This window comes from Rhinolophus sinicus, linkage group LG07 (assembly GCF_036562045.2).
Source record: "Rhinolophus sinicus isolate RSC01 linkage group LG07, ASM3656204v1, whole genome shotgun sequence".
NCBI lineage: Eukaryota > Metazoa > Chordata > Mammalia > Chiroptera > Rhinolophidae > Rhinolophus > Rhinolophus sinicus.
Window position 1 is genome coordinate 68,146,332 of NC_133757.1, and position 13,963 is coordinate 68,160,294.

The 13,963-nt window shown below is 53.8% G+C and overlaps 1 protein-coding gene and 2 long non-coding RNA genes across 5 annotated transcripts; 2 read left to right on the top strand and 1 right to left on the bottom strand.

Annotated features, from left to right (window-relative positions):
* The first annotated feature begins 33 nt into the window (after positions 1 to 33).
* On the top strand, positions 34 to 2,637 carry LOC141572655 (uncharacterized). Its single transcript, XR_012497970.1, has 3 exons — positions 34 to 471; positions 780 to 2,026; positions 2,538 to 2,637. It is a non-coding gene; the product is annotated as an uncharacterized LOC141572655 (long non-coding RNA).
* On the bottom strand, positions 1,840 to 6,306 carry LOC109453958 (uncharacterized). 3 transcript variants are annotated; one of them, XR_012497968.1, is made up of 4 exons: positions 6,172 to 6,306; positions 5,379 to 5,558; positions 3,016 to 4,003; positions 1,840 to 2,052 (listed from the first exon to the last, which is right to left on the bottom strand). It is a non-coding gene; the product is annotated as an uncharacterized LOC109453958 (long non-coding RNA). The 3 variants fall into 3 exon arrangements; XR_012497969.1 differs by having other exon boundaries at positions 1,840 to 4,003; positions 5,407 to 5,558; XR_002138408.2 differs by having other exon boundaries at positions 1,840 to 4,003.
* Positions 6,267 to 13,763, top strand: CNN2 (calponin 2). The gene is made up of 7 exons (XM_019744167.2): positions 6,267 to 6,424; positions 9,938 to 10,059; positions 10,522 to 10,588; positions 10,690 to 10,827; positions 11,790 to 11,906; positions 12,032 to 12,178; positions 12,763 to 13,763. The coding sequence occupies exons 1-7, from the start codon at positions 6,362 to 6,364 to the stop codon at positions 13,036 to 13,038; spliced, it is 930 nt and encodes a 309-aa protein (XP_019599726.1). The 5' UTR covers positions 6,267 to 6,361; the 3' UTR covers positions 13,039 to 13,763.
* Positions 13,764 to 13,963: the final 200 nt, after the last annotated feature.

Below are 13,963 nucleotides of genomic sequence, written 5' to 3' on the forward strand. Positions count from 1 at the left end.
TCCTGCTCTTTTGCATATTGCCCCCCACAATCCTCCGCGGCTGCGAGGGCGCGCTTCGGGCAGTTAACATCTGAGGGTGTTACGTGGTCAAAGACACTTAAATAAGAGCGACGGTAGGAGATGGTTTTTGTCGTGGCACTCTAGAAAGCCACGCCTAATGGAAAAGTCACTCTAACTATGAAATAATATTATTTATGGCCTTTAAATATCTTTGCCGGGGGAACGCCGCTCGTTTTGTCGGGGAACAGTGCTCGTTTTGTAAGCCGCTGCGGGGCCCCACGCAGCACCCTGTGACGCCAGGCAGCCCCTGGTGTCCTACCGGGCCTGTTGCCCTAAGCGGAAAGACCCCTTGGCGCAATAGAGCGTCGACGTGCCCTGCCTCTCCTTTCATTTGCGGAGGTCGGCGATTGGACAGACCTCGAGCGAGATGCCACGCCCCGAGCCAGCAACATCACCGGCTGGTGACGAGCAGTTAGTAGAGCATGCGCTTGCGTGAGAGCAGAGTGTGCTTTGCCGGGCCGCGTTTTGCCGCTTTCCCAGTCTCTCCTCACCTAGCCATAGGAAGCCACCACCACAACCACAACCGATTTCTTCTAATGAAATCTTTGTTCCTAACCACCATTCCTACTTTTCCTCTGTCAAGTAACACTCTCCCGTTTATTCTCCCAGTTTGTCTCGAATTGTAACTCGAGTGCCATCCCCAAGTAAACCCAGTTTTGCTGGTAAAATAACTATTTCATTTCTAAGGTTTGACATGGCTTTTTCCTTCTGTGAGCCAGGTTGATCAGACAGATCACTTCTCGTCTCCTGCTCCCAGACTCCTGTCCATGCTGCATAGGACGCATCTGCCACATGCCACCCGCCAGATCTTGGTCCATGGAGGGCGACACTGGACAGGACTTTGCGAAGCAAACAAGTGGCCCAGAAAAGTGCTCGGGACCTGAGGTAGTTCTCAGATCCAGAGTCATGATCTCCTCTTGGCTGCCCCAGGCTGGGACGTGTGCCTGCCGCACCTACTACACGCCAGGTGCTTCCACTATACTCTTCAACTCAAGGATGGGGTTGGCCACGTGGAAGCATGGAAGGGCAGGAGGAGGAGGAGACAGGAGGCATGGGGCGAGGACCCTGAGCGGACACCCTGGGGAAGGACAATGGACACCCAGGCCTGCTGCAGATGGGTTCAGGGAAACAAGCTTACAGCGCCCAGGGCCCATGTGGGGGGTGTTAGGGACACAGTGGTGGCCACACAGGCTGGGTTCCTGCCCTCACAGAACTTGGGGACCAGCATGGAAACAGGCAAACAGACAAGGGGGTGTCGGGTCTAGTTCCTGACGGTGAGCGTCGCACCTTGAGGGGCACAGACTGCACCTCTGAGGACGGGTGGGGGAGGGGACTGTTCTGAATTGGATCGGGTGGTTAGGGAGGGAGGTGACTTCAGCTCTGATGTGGGGGCTGAGAGAACCTTCCCGACCTACCTAGCGGGTCTCATAATCCTGGGAGCCCAGCACCGTGAGTGGTGAGTGGATAGACCAGTTCCTGCTACCACGAAGGCCTAAGTCATTCTCTTCATGTTTCATTCAGGCCTGATATATAGTAGGCGGCTCAATAAATGTACACTCTTAAAGTTATTATAGATCATCCCCAGATTATCTGTCAGTTGCAATGGAACTAAAAAATTGGCTTTCCAAATGTAAAGGCAAGGCGGAGGTCGTCCCCTTGACTTGGGGAGCACACCCAGCCCCACTGTGGGGGGCGCCTGAGTCTCTGATATGTCCAGCGATTAACGCATCACTCACCCAGGCTCCCCAGCAAGGACATGTGGCCAGTTCAGCCAAGAAGCAGGATTTTAAACAATTTATTTTATGAAGGTAACGTGTGCTGACATAGCCCATGTGGCCAACGGCTACTGTATCCGTCCGCGCATGTACTGCTGACTTCCGCGTTGCAGGAACACAGGGCCCAAGCACCACTTTGCCAAACTGCGACGCCAGCGGTGGGACCACTGCCTGGTCTCCTCTGGAGAAGGGTAAATGGTGGGAGGCAGTTCTAAATCTAAACCACAAGAGACAGGGGGACCGAATGCCACACAGCCCTTCTGGGAACAATGGGGAAGTAAGAAGCTGAGCTGGATTTCGAAGGATGTGGGGGGGATATGGGAGGCGGGGTGCCGAGGGGGCAGTAGTGGGGCAGGAGCCAGGCTGGGGCAGGTTGAGAGTAACATGGGGTTTGGGAGGGGGCTCATTGAGTAGGCAACCCTCCAGCAGGGGCTGGAAGGAGTACAGTGAAGGAACCAGGTAGAGAGAGCATCAGACAGAGGGCAGAGTGAGGAGAAGGCCCACACCTGGAGCAGAGTATGGGGGAGATGAGCTCAGAGGGGAGTGGGTGGGGGCTGGAGCACACTTTTGTTGAGGGGCAATGGGGAGCCATGGCAGATGGTGAGCAAGGGAGGTTCCCTATGCCAGTTAACAGGCTCCTGGGTTGAGACCATTGTTACCACTGCTGTTTTTGTCCCCTCATCATGCTTGTTCCACCCTCAGGTGTCCAGGAGCAAACATTGGCTGTTTGCAGAGAGCAAGGAGAGTGGCTGAAGCTACGGCTCAAAGCCCCTGCTGAAGGGCCCAGCCTTTCAGCCCTGACACTGCAGGGACTGGTTCCCTGCCACCAAGGTGGCTACTGGGAAGGGGCCCCAGGGCCCTGACCACACCTGCAGCCCCTGTGCCCAGCCACCAAGACCTCTGGGCCTACCCACCCAGCGCAGCACCCGAGGCCTCTGCAGCCCCAGGTCCTCCAGCCCTGCAGTCTCTCCAGGGGTCGTGGGCAGACTTGTGCGTGCCATAGTGTCAAGGGCACCAGCTGCTGCAGAGGCCCGGGAATCCCTGCCAGGTTCCCCTAGCTGAGGCCAAAATTCCTAAGATTTTTGACGTGTGTTGCCTGAATAACCCTTATCTCAGGTTTCACACATACAAGGTCGGACAATTAAGTTTGTAAACTCATCCTAGAAAAAGTGCTACATACCTCACTGCTGAATATCACTACGGTCACCTTCGAAGTACTCCCCTTGGGAAGCTATGCACCGATGCCAGCGCCTAGTCCACCCTTCAAAGCAATTTGGGAACTCTTTCTGGAATGGCCATCAGTGCTGTCGTCGTATTACCCTTGATGTCCTGAATGTCATCAAAATGTCCTCCTTTCAATATTTCCTTTATCTTTGGGTAAAGAAGTCATTGGGGGCCAGATCAGGTGAGTAGGGAGGGTTTTCCAATACAGTTATTTGTTTACTGGCTAAAAACTCCCTCACAGACAGTGCCATGTGAGCTGGTGCATTGTCGTGATGCAAGAGCCATGAATTGTTGGCAAAAAATTCAGGTCGTCTAACTTTTTCACACAGCCTTTTCAGCACTTCCAAATAGTAAACTTGGTTAACTGTTTGTCCAGTTGGCACAAATTCATAATGAATAATCCCTCTGATACCAAAAAAAGGTTAGCAACATCATTGCAACAAGTTCGCGAACTTAATTGTCAGATTTCATAAATCCATTTCACAGGCAGGAGTTTTGGCGATGAGGCGCAGAGAAGTTGACATAATTTCACGAGGTCACACAGCCAGGTGAGGGGTTGGGATTTGAACCCAGACTCCAAGGTGGGGGCGCTGAGGTTGGAGAATTACATAGAATCATAAATTCTATCATTCTGAGGTCCTCAGGTCCATGTTCTCGAATAATAGGCACACCTCATTTTATTGCATTTGCTTTCTTGTGCTTCACAGGTGTTGTGTTTTTTACAAATGGAAGTCAAGACCCTCCACCAGCAAAAAGGTTATAACACATCTTATCTAGATTTATTATTACAGTGGTCTGGACGCGACTCCGCAGTGCCTCTGAGGTCAGCCTGGATAATAGTCTAGCTTCCAGAACTCCGGGATTTCCATTCTGGGACGTCCAAGTCTGGGTTTCTGGGGTTCTGGGAGGCTGAGAGCCTACACCAGGGGCCGGCAAACGGTTTTCTGTAAAAAGCCAGAGAGCCCCGCATAATGGTTAACACCATCACGTTAACAGTCCAAAAAACTTTGAACACTGAAATTTGAATATTTTATGATTTTCATGCTTTGTGGAATAGTGTTCTTTTTATTCTTTTCAACCACTTCAGAATGTAAAAATCATTTTTAGCTCACGGGCCACACCAAAAAACAAAAAGAATAAAAAGGATAAAAGCAGCATCTGGATTTGGCCCACAGATCTAGAACAGCCCTTGCAGGTAGAAATATAAGACAAATCACACACATAATTTTCAACTTTCTAGTAGCCACATTATAAGAACTAAAAGAGAACAGTTTTGGTAATAGATTTCACATACCTTGATATCTCAAAAATATGATCATTTCAACATGTAACTGACATGAAAAAAGATAAACGAGGTATTTGACACCTTTTTCTGTACGACATCTTTGAAAGCAGGCCTATTTCCCACTCACAGCCCATCTCAATGCAGACTCTCACGTGTCCTTGAAACACTCACCTGTATCTAGATTTTGTAAACACTGAAAAGGAAAAAGCACATGTCCCTTCCTGAGTTGTTTGAAATATACTTTGACATTTTCCAAAAACTGGACCCAGTATTGGTTTTTCATTTTAAGTCAGGATTAATTAAAATCAACCACACTTGAAGTGCTCAGTAGTCGTGTAGCCAGAGGCCAGAGGCAGTCAATATTGAGTAGGGCACTTGTGCCATCTGTCCCATTGATCAGCACTGGTCTAAGTGCCAGGATTCAAGTTGCCCAGCACATATGGGGTGCTTACAATGTCCCAGGCATCTTTGTGGGCACTCAGTGAATATCAGTGATTGGGAGGCAGGCCCATTTCACAGATGGGAGACTGAGGCTGGGTGGTGTTGAGGGGCTTGCCCGGGTTGCCAGTGGGCAGGTGGTACCAGGCCAGGCACACAGTTGGTGTTCAATAGGTGATGTCTGCTTGTACAGATAAATCAACCAATTAATAACAGGATAAATGAATTCACTTGTGCAGTAACTCATTCATTCATTTATTCATTCACACACCTATTCATTCATCAAAAGCACTGTGACAGGACCTCGGAGCCAGTCCTTCATCAGGTGATGCTGGCTCTCAGGAGATCTTAGGTCTGGCCCCGCCCATTCATGGGAAGACAGAGCCAGGCACAGAGTCCCCTGCCTCATGGGAGCAGGTACAGGACAGAAAGAGGGGCCCAAGGTATAGGAACCCGGAAGGGGAGTGGGGGCTCCACTAGAGGGGTCAAGGAAAGCAGCATATAAGGGGGGACATGGGAGATGGGGTTTTGAAGTATGAGTAGGAGTTTGACACATTTGACAAAATGGGCTCTGTGAGGGCTCAGAAATGACTCACCCTTGCCCCTTCCCTGGAGAGCACTTGCCTCTGGCACTCTACTCCTTGGATATCTGTTTACTCTTTTTCTGTTTGTCATAGTCCCATTCCATCTATCTGATGGCTCCTTTCTTCAGGGTTCAAGTCCTAGCTGGATGGTGTTGGGCAAGTCTCTTCCCTTCTGGGTCTCAGTCTCTTCACCTGTGAAATGGTGATGGGGGTGGTGGAACAGCAGAGTTGAGGTCAGGAGATACCACCTCAGCCCTACCCCCGGGGTATCTCTTGACCTCAACTCTCTGCTGTCCCCCCCCCCATCATCCCTCAGCCCAGAATTCGAGGCCTCTTTTCAGCCCCACTTCCCCAATCTGTCTGATTGATCTCTACATGCTTTCAACCACTGTCAGTCCCTCTAGGTCTTTGCACCTTTTGTTCTGGCAAGAATACTATTACTAATCCTTTTTGGACTGATAAAATTCTACTCATCCATCAAAGCCCCCAGCTCCAATGACCCCCTGTGGTGCCCCCTAGTTCCCTTGTCCACCAACCAGCTATGGAAGTTCCCAGGATGGGGGGCTAGAGTGGGAGGCACCTCTAAGTGGCAGAGAGGGGTCCTCATTTGTGCCTCAAAGGACTTGGGGTCCCACTGAACAATTCCCCCTCTTCCATCATAGGGCAGAAGGGTAAACTGAGACCCAGAAAGGGTGAGACAGCCGCCTACTGGCGAGGGCAGCTGTGCCATGCCTTGTCAGTCCAGATTCCCCCGCCCCTCTCTGCGTCAGTTTCCCTCCGGGCCCCAGAGGATGGAGTGCCTCACCCGGGCGGGGGTCTGGGCAGCTGAGGGGGCTCAGGAAGTCCGTGGCCGCAGGAATCCGGCGCGTCCTGGCCTTATAAGGACATGTGCGCCAGGGGCCAATCAGCGGCGGGGGCGGGCCGCGAGCCCGCGCCACCCCCGTCGGCGCACCCCTCGTGCTGTCGGTCCGTCGCGTCTCCCCGCCGCCGCTGGCATGAGCTCCACGCAGTTCAACAAGGGGCCCTCGTACGGGCTTTCGGCCGAGGTTAAGAACCGGGTGAGTGAGGGGCGCTCCGACCCCGCCTGCGGAGGCCTCGCACCCTCGGACTTCTGTAGGGGTGGGCGCCCCGCCAGGCTCCCCGACATCTGGGGCGCAGTGGCTCTGAGACCTGAGACGATAGTGACCCTCCTCCTCCCCAACATCTGGGGTTCTGGGGGCGTCTCCCGAGGCTCCCTCAACTCTAGGGAGCAGTGAGGTCCGCGATCTGGCACTGCCCCCAGCATCTAGGAGTGGTTGTTTCTGACCCCTTCTCCAGCCCTCCCCCACCTAAACCCCACAGCCCCGGGTTCCTCCAGCGCTTCAAGGCCTGAGAATAACCTTAGGGTCTGAGAGGGGAGCCCAACAGTCTCATCTTTATCTCCTGGCCACACTTCTGCTTTTGGGGCCACTTAAGCTGCTGGTGGGGAAAGGCGCAGGGCCGTGTGTTTTTTTTCAGAAGGGTGTAGGCCTCCCCCACAGGAATTTAATAACCTCTTACACCTGGGAGGGGTAGCACCAAGGGGAAGTTGGAGCGAGAGGGCCGGCTGGGCTGTTCCCTTGTACATTCTCTTTGTCTCCATCTGACAAAGTTAAAGGCACAGCAAAGGGGTCCACAGGACACATGGGGTCCCCTGAATGTGACCGTAAAATGTGTAGGTTTTGTGACCTGGAAACATGGGAGGGGGCCAGGAATAGATAAGAAAGCGTTTGTGGTTCTTGCTCAGAGAGGGGCAGACACTTCTGGAGGGTCACACAGTAGGGCCCATCTAGGGAAGAGGGAGCAAGGGGTGGTCCCAGACCCAGGGGGATGTCCCAGGCCTAACAAGCAAGAGTCCTTCCAGCTGGAGGGGTGTTTGCCATCCCTGTGCACCCCCCCACGTCATCCCACCAGGTGTCTGGGAATGTGACCCCTGGAAGGAAGCCGGCCTGGGCACACCAAGGGCACAACCCTTCCGGCTCCCAACAGGCACCTGCAGTCAGAATCCTAGGGCGCAAGGACAGGAGGGAGAATTCTGCAACAACTCGACCCTACCCCTTTGGAAGCCAAGGAACCAAGCACGGCCACTCAGCAGGCTCCAGACCCCCCCCCCCCCTTAAATGCACAATTCCCCCCTCCAGCAATAAATCCATGGGTGAACATTGCCGGGCTGCCTGTGCAGGCCCCTGGCATGCTGCCCCATCCAGCACTAAGGCAGTTGAGGGGCCACGGTTTGCACACTGCGCTCAGAGACATCTGTTGAGCTGCCCAGGACCACACAGCTTGTGAGGGGCAGAATCAGGACCGGAACCCAGATTGCTGCATCCATTGCCTGATGGCCACTGGTCCTCCTGGACCCCGTGTCTTCCCCCAGGGCAGCAGGAAGTGGGTGAGGGCGGGGCAGCTTCTGGGGATGTAGTGTGATGGGGGCAGGTTAATACCTGTGCTGGGTGGAGTAAGGTCAAAGGCTCCTGGGAACCAGGCCTCAGTTTCCAGTTCTGGAGAGTGGGTGGGGCACCCACCAGCTTGACAGGGTCACTCAGGGGCCACACCCGGATTGGAAACCAGCTTCTTGTGGCTTTGAGCCCAGCCCTGTCCCCTTTACCAGCTTAAGATGGGGGAGACCTCTACCGTGCCTCAGTTTACCTGGGATGGCATGAGGCAGGTTGATGGTCCAGTGTGTCTCTCTGAGCAGCCATCACCACTCGATTCCCAGCCAGGCTGGGGGTTTAGACCACTGGGAACAGCTGGTCCCAATTTAGCGGATTTTGAGGGAGGCGGCGGCTACATTCCTGGCAGTTTGTGGTAAGGAGGAATGTACTGCAGGCTGCTGGGCAGCGGGGGAGGAAGGGGCTGCGTTCGCAGGGACGGCCAGGCTCCTCGGGTACCTCTACCAGGACGATGGCTCCTCCAGCCCCCACAAGCTGTCAAGGACAGGGCCCGGCTGGGCAGGCATTCCAGGCGCCCCCGTCTCTCAAACTCAGTCATTGGGACGTGACGTGGGCCCCACCCCCCACCCCCGCCTCCATTTCTCAGGCTGGACAAAGCCTCGAATGGGCAGGGCTGCTCCCTGGGCCGTGGGAACCAGCAGACTGGCCTTAGGGGCTGAGCCCAGCAGATCAGGTTAGCCGGCTAGCCTCCTGCCTTTGTCTCCCCAGCACTCCAGGCAGCTAAGCCCTGACTCCATGTCACAGGGCTTTATATGCAGCCACCAGGAGACAGGGGCCGGGTTCAGGAGACTTATGTTAATAGTTCCAAAAATAGATGGGGAAACTGAGGCATGAGGAGAGAACTGTCCACGGTCATGAGGGGTTTGGGGGCAAATGTGAGAGTAGGAATTGGACCTGCAAAGGGCAGCTCTGGGGTCTGGGTACCCTGGGGTGGTGTGAGGAGAGGAAGAGAAAGGCCCTTCCCAGGTGGAGGTCTGTGAGCAAAGGCTCAGGAGCAGAAAGGGGGCCAGACTCAGCCTCTTACCATCCCTCCAAGGAGCTGCTCTGGGGCTAACTGAGTCTGCCCACACTGTCCTGGGTCTCGTTGATTTTGGGAGGCTTCCCTGGGCTCTAGCCAGTTGAACTTTCTTGGCCTTTGGTGCTCTGAGATGTCACGGGGAATGGGGTCTGGGCAATGGATATGTGCTGATGGGGGACCATGAGCACTTTTATCCAGAAACAGCACTGGGCTGGATGGCAAAGCTTGAGGAGGGTTGGACCGTAAGCGAGGAGCTGTGTCATATGACGAGGTGGAGATAAAATCTAGAAGGAAAGTGAGGCAGGGTCAGGGAAAGAGGGACACGACGAGGGCCCTCATAGCCAGGGTGGTCAGGGATCCTCTCCAAGGAGGTGACCTCCAGGCTGTGACTGAATGGAAGGCAGGGACCCAGCTGTGTAAGCGTCTGAGTCAAAAGTGACAGCACATGCAAAGGCCCTAAGCCAGTAACTGGCGTGGCCAGTTCAAGGCACAGAAAGATTTGGTGGTTCCTCAGTAAGTTAAGCAGAATTACCACACGACCCAGCAATTCCACTCTTAGGTATGTACCCAAAAGAATTGAAATAGGTGTTCTAACAAAACTTTTACGTGAACATCCACAGCAGCACAATTTACAATGGCCAAGAAGTGGAAACATCCCCAATGTCCATCAAATGGGTAAATGGATACACAGTGTGTGATTCCATTTATAGGTAATGTCCAGAAGAGGCATATCCACAGACTGGAAGTGGAAACAGAAGGGTCTGTCCCTGATGCAGGGAGAGCAAGACTAGAGGGGGTGGGGCAGGTCCTGCCAGAGCCCTGCTGGCTGCTGTGTGTGGTTTGGCACCATTGGAAGTGGATTAGAGCCAGTGTTTGTCAGTGAGAGATATGAGTGTGTCTGTGTGTCACATGGTTTATCTCTGCCATGAGTGTCCTAGCTGATGGGAAAGGGAGGGTCGGCTCTGTGGTGTGGGGTCCTCCAGGCCCCTCTGATTCTTCTTCCCTTGGAGCCACTGGCCCCACCCCATCAAGAGCCTTAGGGAACATCCACTGGGTGTTCTCACCCCAACCGTCTGCTCCACTAGCTCCTGTCCAAATATGACCCTCAGAAGGAGGTGGAACTCCGCAGCTGGATCGAGGGACTCACGGGCATGTCTATTGGCCCCGACTTCCAGAAGGGTCTGAAGGATGGAATTATCCTGTGCACGTGAGTGTGTGTCGGCATGTGCTCGTCACCTCGATTGTCCTATGTGCTGTGATAACATTCCACATGCTGTTTGAAGCTTGCTTGCTTTCCACCAATGAGTCTTAGGCTCTTTTTCTTGTGTTATTGCTTTGTCAAGGACCTTTAATGGGGAGCATTCTTGTCTTATGCCCTTCCTTTTATGAGGGAGCCTAGAGTTTCTGGAAGCCTTTCTTTGCTTCATCCTGTTCAAACATTCCGTGGTTTGCACATTAAAAATGTGAATGGGAATTCCCAGATTCACTCCCAAAAATCAGGGGTTCTGGATTGTATTTGCAACACCTATCGTCACTCTTTGACATCTTTGCTTTGTGCGTGAATATGACATTGTAAGAGAGGAAACAGGTCCAGAGAGAGGCAGTGAGGTTCCCCTATGTTAATGGAGTTTCCTGGTTTCCCCCTACCCTGTTTATCCCCATCCCCCAGGCTCATGAATAAGCTGCAGCCAGGCTCGGTCGCCAAGGTCAACCGCTCCATGCAGAACTGGCATCAGGTGAGGAACTGGTGGGTGGAACAAGGATGGGGTGGGGTGACCCCCTCTGATCAGCGGGTAGCCGGAGGTCCCCTCACAGCCCCTCTCCTGCTTCCTCCCAGCTAGAAAACCTCTCCAACTTCATCAAGGCCATGGTCAGCTACGGCATGAACCCCGTGGACCTGTTCGAGGCCAACGACCTGTTTGAGAGTGGGAACATGACACAGGTGCAGGTGTCTCTCCTCGCCCTGGCAGGGAAGGTGAGGCCCATAGAGGGGCAGTGACCTACCCAAAGCCCCACAGCGAGGTTGATGCAGATTTATAGGTGCTCTCATTCTTTCCTTTGCAAATATTTCTGAGCACCTATGAAACACCAGGCAATGGTGAACAGGACAGTCACCCTTTTATGGGCTCACGGTCTGATGGAGGAAGTAGACAATAAACGAGTTTTTTTTAATTAAAAAAATGTTTATTTTGGAGCACTTTTAGGGTCACAACAAAATTGAGAGGGCGATGCAGAGATTTCCCATATGCCCCCAGTCCCCCACCACCTCTTGTGCATAGCCTCCCCCACTACCCACATCCCCACCGGAATGGGAAATGTTTACAGTTGCCAAACCTCCATCCATACCTCATTATCATTCAGAGTTTACATGAGGGTCCCCTCTTCATTTTTTTATAAGTTATAAATAGGTTGTAGATTGTGAGACATACCTGGAGGAAAGAGAACGAATTAGACCAATGCATGGGGTCTTTAAACTAAGACCGGGGTGGGCTGAAACAGTGTTTCAGGAGGTGGGAACAGCATGGCCCTGATGTAGAATGGGAAGGAAATTCTCACGTCAGGCATGGTGTCCTGAATATTTTCAGGAGCCTCCATGGCTGCCATGTGGGGAGTGGGGACTAGGAGAGCAGAGAGGAGCTGGGGTAGGGATCCAGGCAAGAGATGGTGACCGAGATGGTGACTGTGACCTGGATGGGGGAGCTGGGAGTTTGGGTAGAAAGTGATGGAAAATGAGAAAGGGGGTCCGCAAGGATGCCCCTGAAATTCTTGACCTGAGCAACGGGAAGGCTGGGGCCATCAGGACCTCTGAGTCCGAGACACTTGAGGCATTGGGTGGTAAGCGGGGGGTGGGGGGGGCAGTTTGCAACCCATTCCCGGTCCTGCTCTGGGTCTCACACTGGGCCTGGCTCAAGGGTCCCGACCATCCCCCCACTCCAGGCCAAGACAAAGGGGCTGTACAGTGGTGTGGACATCGGTGTCAAATACTCAGAGAAGCAAGAGCGGAACTTCGATGATGCCACCATGAAGGCGGGACAGTGTGTCATTGGCCTCCAGGTGGGTGCCAGGCCCCTCCAGCCCTGGGGCCCACTGGTGGTGGGCTTCTGCTATGACCCAGGCCCTGTCCACCCAGTGGCTTCTCGACTTCCGGGTAGCCTGAACTCTTGTCCGCCTCCCTGCAGATGGGCACCAACAAGTGTGCCAGCCAGTCAGGCATGACTGCGTATGGTACAAGAAGGCATCTGTACGACCCCAAGAACCATATCCTGCCACCCATGGACCACTCGACCATCAGCCTGCAAATGGGCACCAACAAGTGTGCCAGCCAGGTGGGCCTCACCCAGTTCCCCCAGACCCATACCCCGTCTCCTCTAGAGGTTTCTAGGGCCTCCTGAAAACTCACGATCTCCCCTGACAACCCTGCTTTGAGCTTCCCTCTTGCCTCCGTATTAGTGCCTTTTCTGTCTCTGTGTGTCAGCTTGCTGTGTCCCCAGGGAAGTTACTACCCAGCTCTGTGCCTCAGTTTCCCTCCAGGGATTACCTCGAGGCCCACCCAACACTGAAATTTTTAGATCCTGCAATTCTCACTTTTCCTGCTGGGTGTGATGGTGGTTTCACAGTATACAGGTTCTCCTGAGGCCTCAGCTCCAGCCGGGGTGCTTCCTGGCTGGCAGGGAGAACTGGACCCAAACACCCCTGGCTCCAAGGGAGAGGGTCACCTGGTAATGAAATCAACTCAGCATAGAGCCAGAAAAGAGGGTGTCTGAGTAGGGCTTGGAAGCATGCATAGGAGTTTGTTTTGTGCGTGTAAAGATAGTGGGTGATGGTGTGGGAATTTGGGGGAAGTTCTCCTTTCAGGGCCTCTGTTTTCACTTCTTCCCTCTCACCCTGAGGCTTTCTCCTGCCTCTGCAGGTGGGCATGACAGCTCCTGGGACCCGGCGGCACATCTATGACACCAAGCTGGGAACCGACAAGTGTGATAACTCCTCTATGTCACTGCAGATGGGCTACACGCAGGGCGCCAACCAGAGTGGCCAAGTCTTTGGCCTGGGCCGGCAGATATACGACCCCAAGTACTGCCCGCAAGGCCCAGTGGCTGATGGGCATCCAGGGGCTGCTGGTGACTGCCCAAGCACAGGGGCGGCCCCAGAGTATCCCCCCTACTACCAGGAGGATGCTGGCTACTGAGGCGCCTGTGCAGGTGTCTCCCCACATCATTGCCCCATCTGGGTTTTCGGGTTTTTCTTTGTTTTCATCTTGTTTTTCTACATGTCCAAGTGCTTCCAGCTGAGGGTCTGTGGGGAAGGGGTGAAGGCCAGATCCAGATGTGTGTAAGGTGGGGGTCCCTGCCAGGGCACATCCAGGCAGCAAATTTCCCATCAGGCTTTCGGCTGAGCTGTGTGGGGGGAAGAAACCTGGGCAGGGAGGGGAAGTGGCCCCAAATGGCTTCCGGTTGCTTCTGCCCCTCTTCCCTTTTCTCTGCCGATCAGATCAGTTTGTGGTTTCTGTACCCACAAGTTTCAGGTAGTTTTAATGAAACAATTTTTTTTTCAGGGGGATGGGGTGGGGATTGTGCAGGGGGTGGTGCTGGGGAGGAAGTAGGTCCCATAGGAGATAGCCAGGCTACATTCCTGAGACATTTTAGGCATCATGAGGGACTGGATTTCCCCAGGACCCTCCCAGGGGCCCAGTGGGGAAACTGAGGCCCAGACGACAACAGAGTTCTGAGTGGTTGAGGCAAAGTCGGATACCCTCCTCCATACTGTCCCCTTTCCCCTGCCAAGTACTGCACAGGGATTCCCCCCCCCCCAGGCCCTCCAGGGGACCAGCCCTACCCAGGAGCCCTGGGGCCAAGAGATAATGTGAAATACCGACTGGACCAAAGGCAATAAAAACCTCTTTTTAGGAAAATATGCTGGGAGAGTTGGTATCAGAGGCAGCCTGGGGGAGGTGATTACTTGGATCCTTTCTGGGGTCCCGGGGGCGGACACAAATATCTCGTCCTCACAGCTGCCTTAGGAGAATGAGAAGCTGAGGCCCAGGGTACAGGAGAGTCTGGGTCAAACAAATGATTTGAGGGCCTGGACATGGGGTAGGGAAAGAGGCTGGGGCT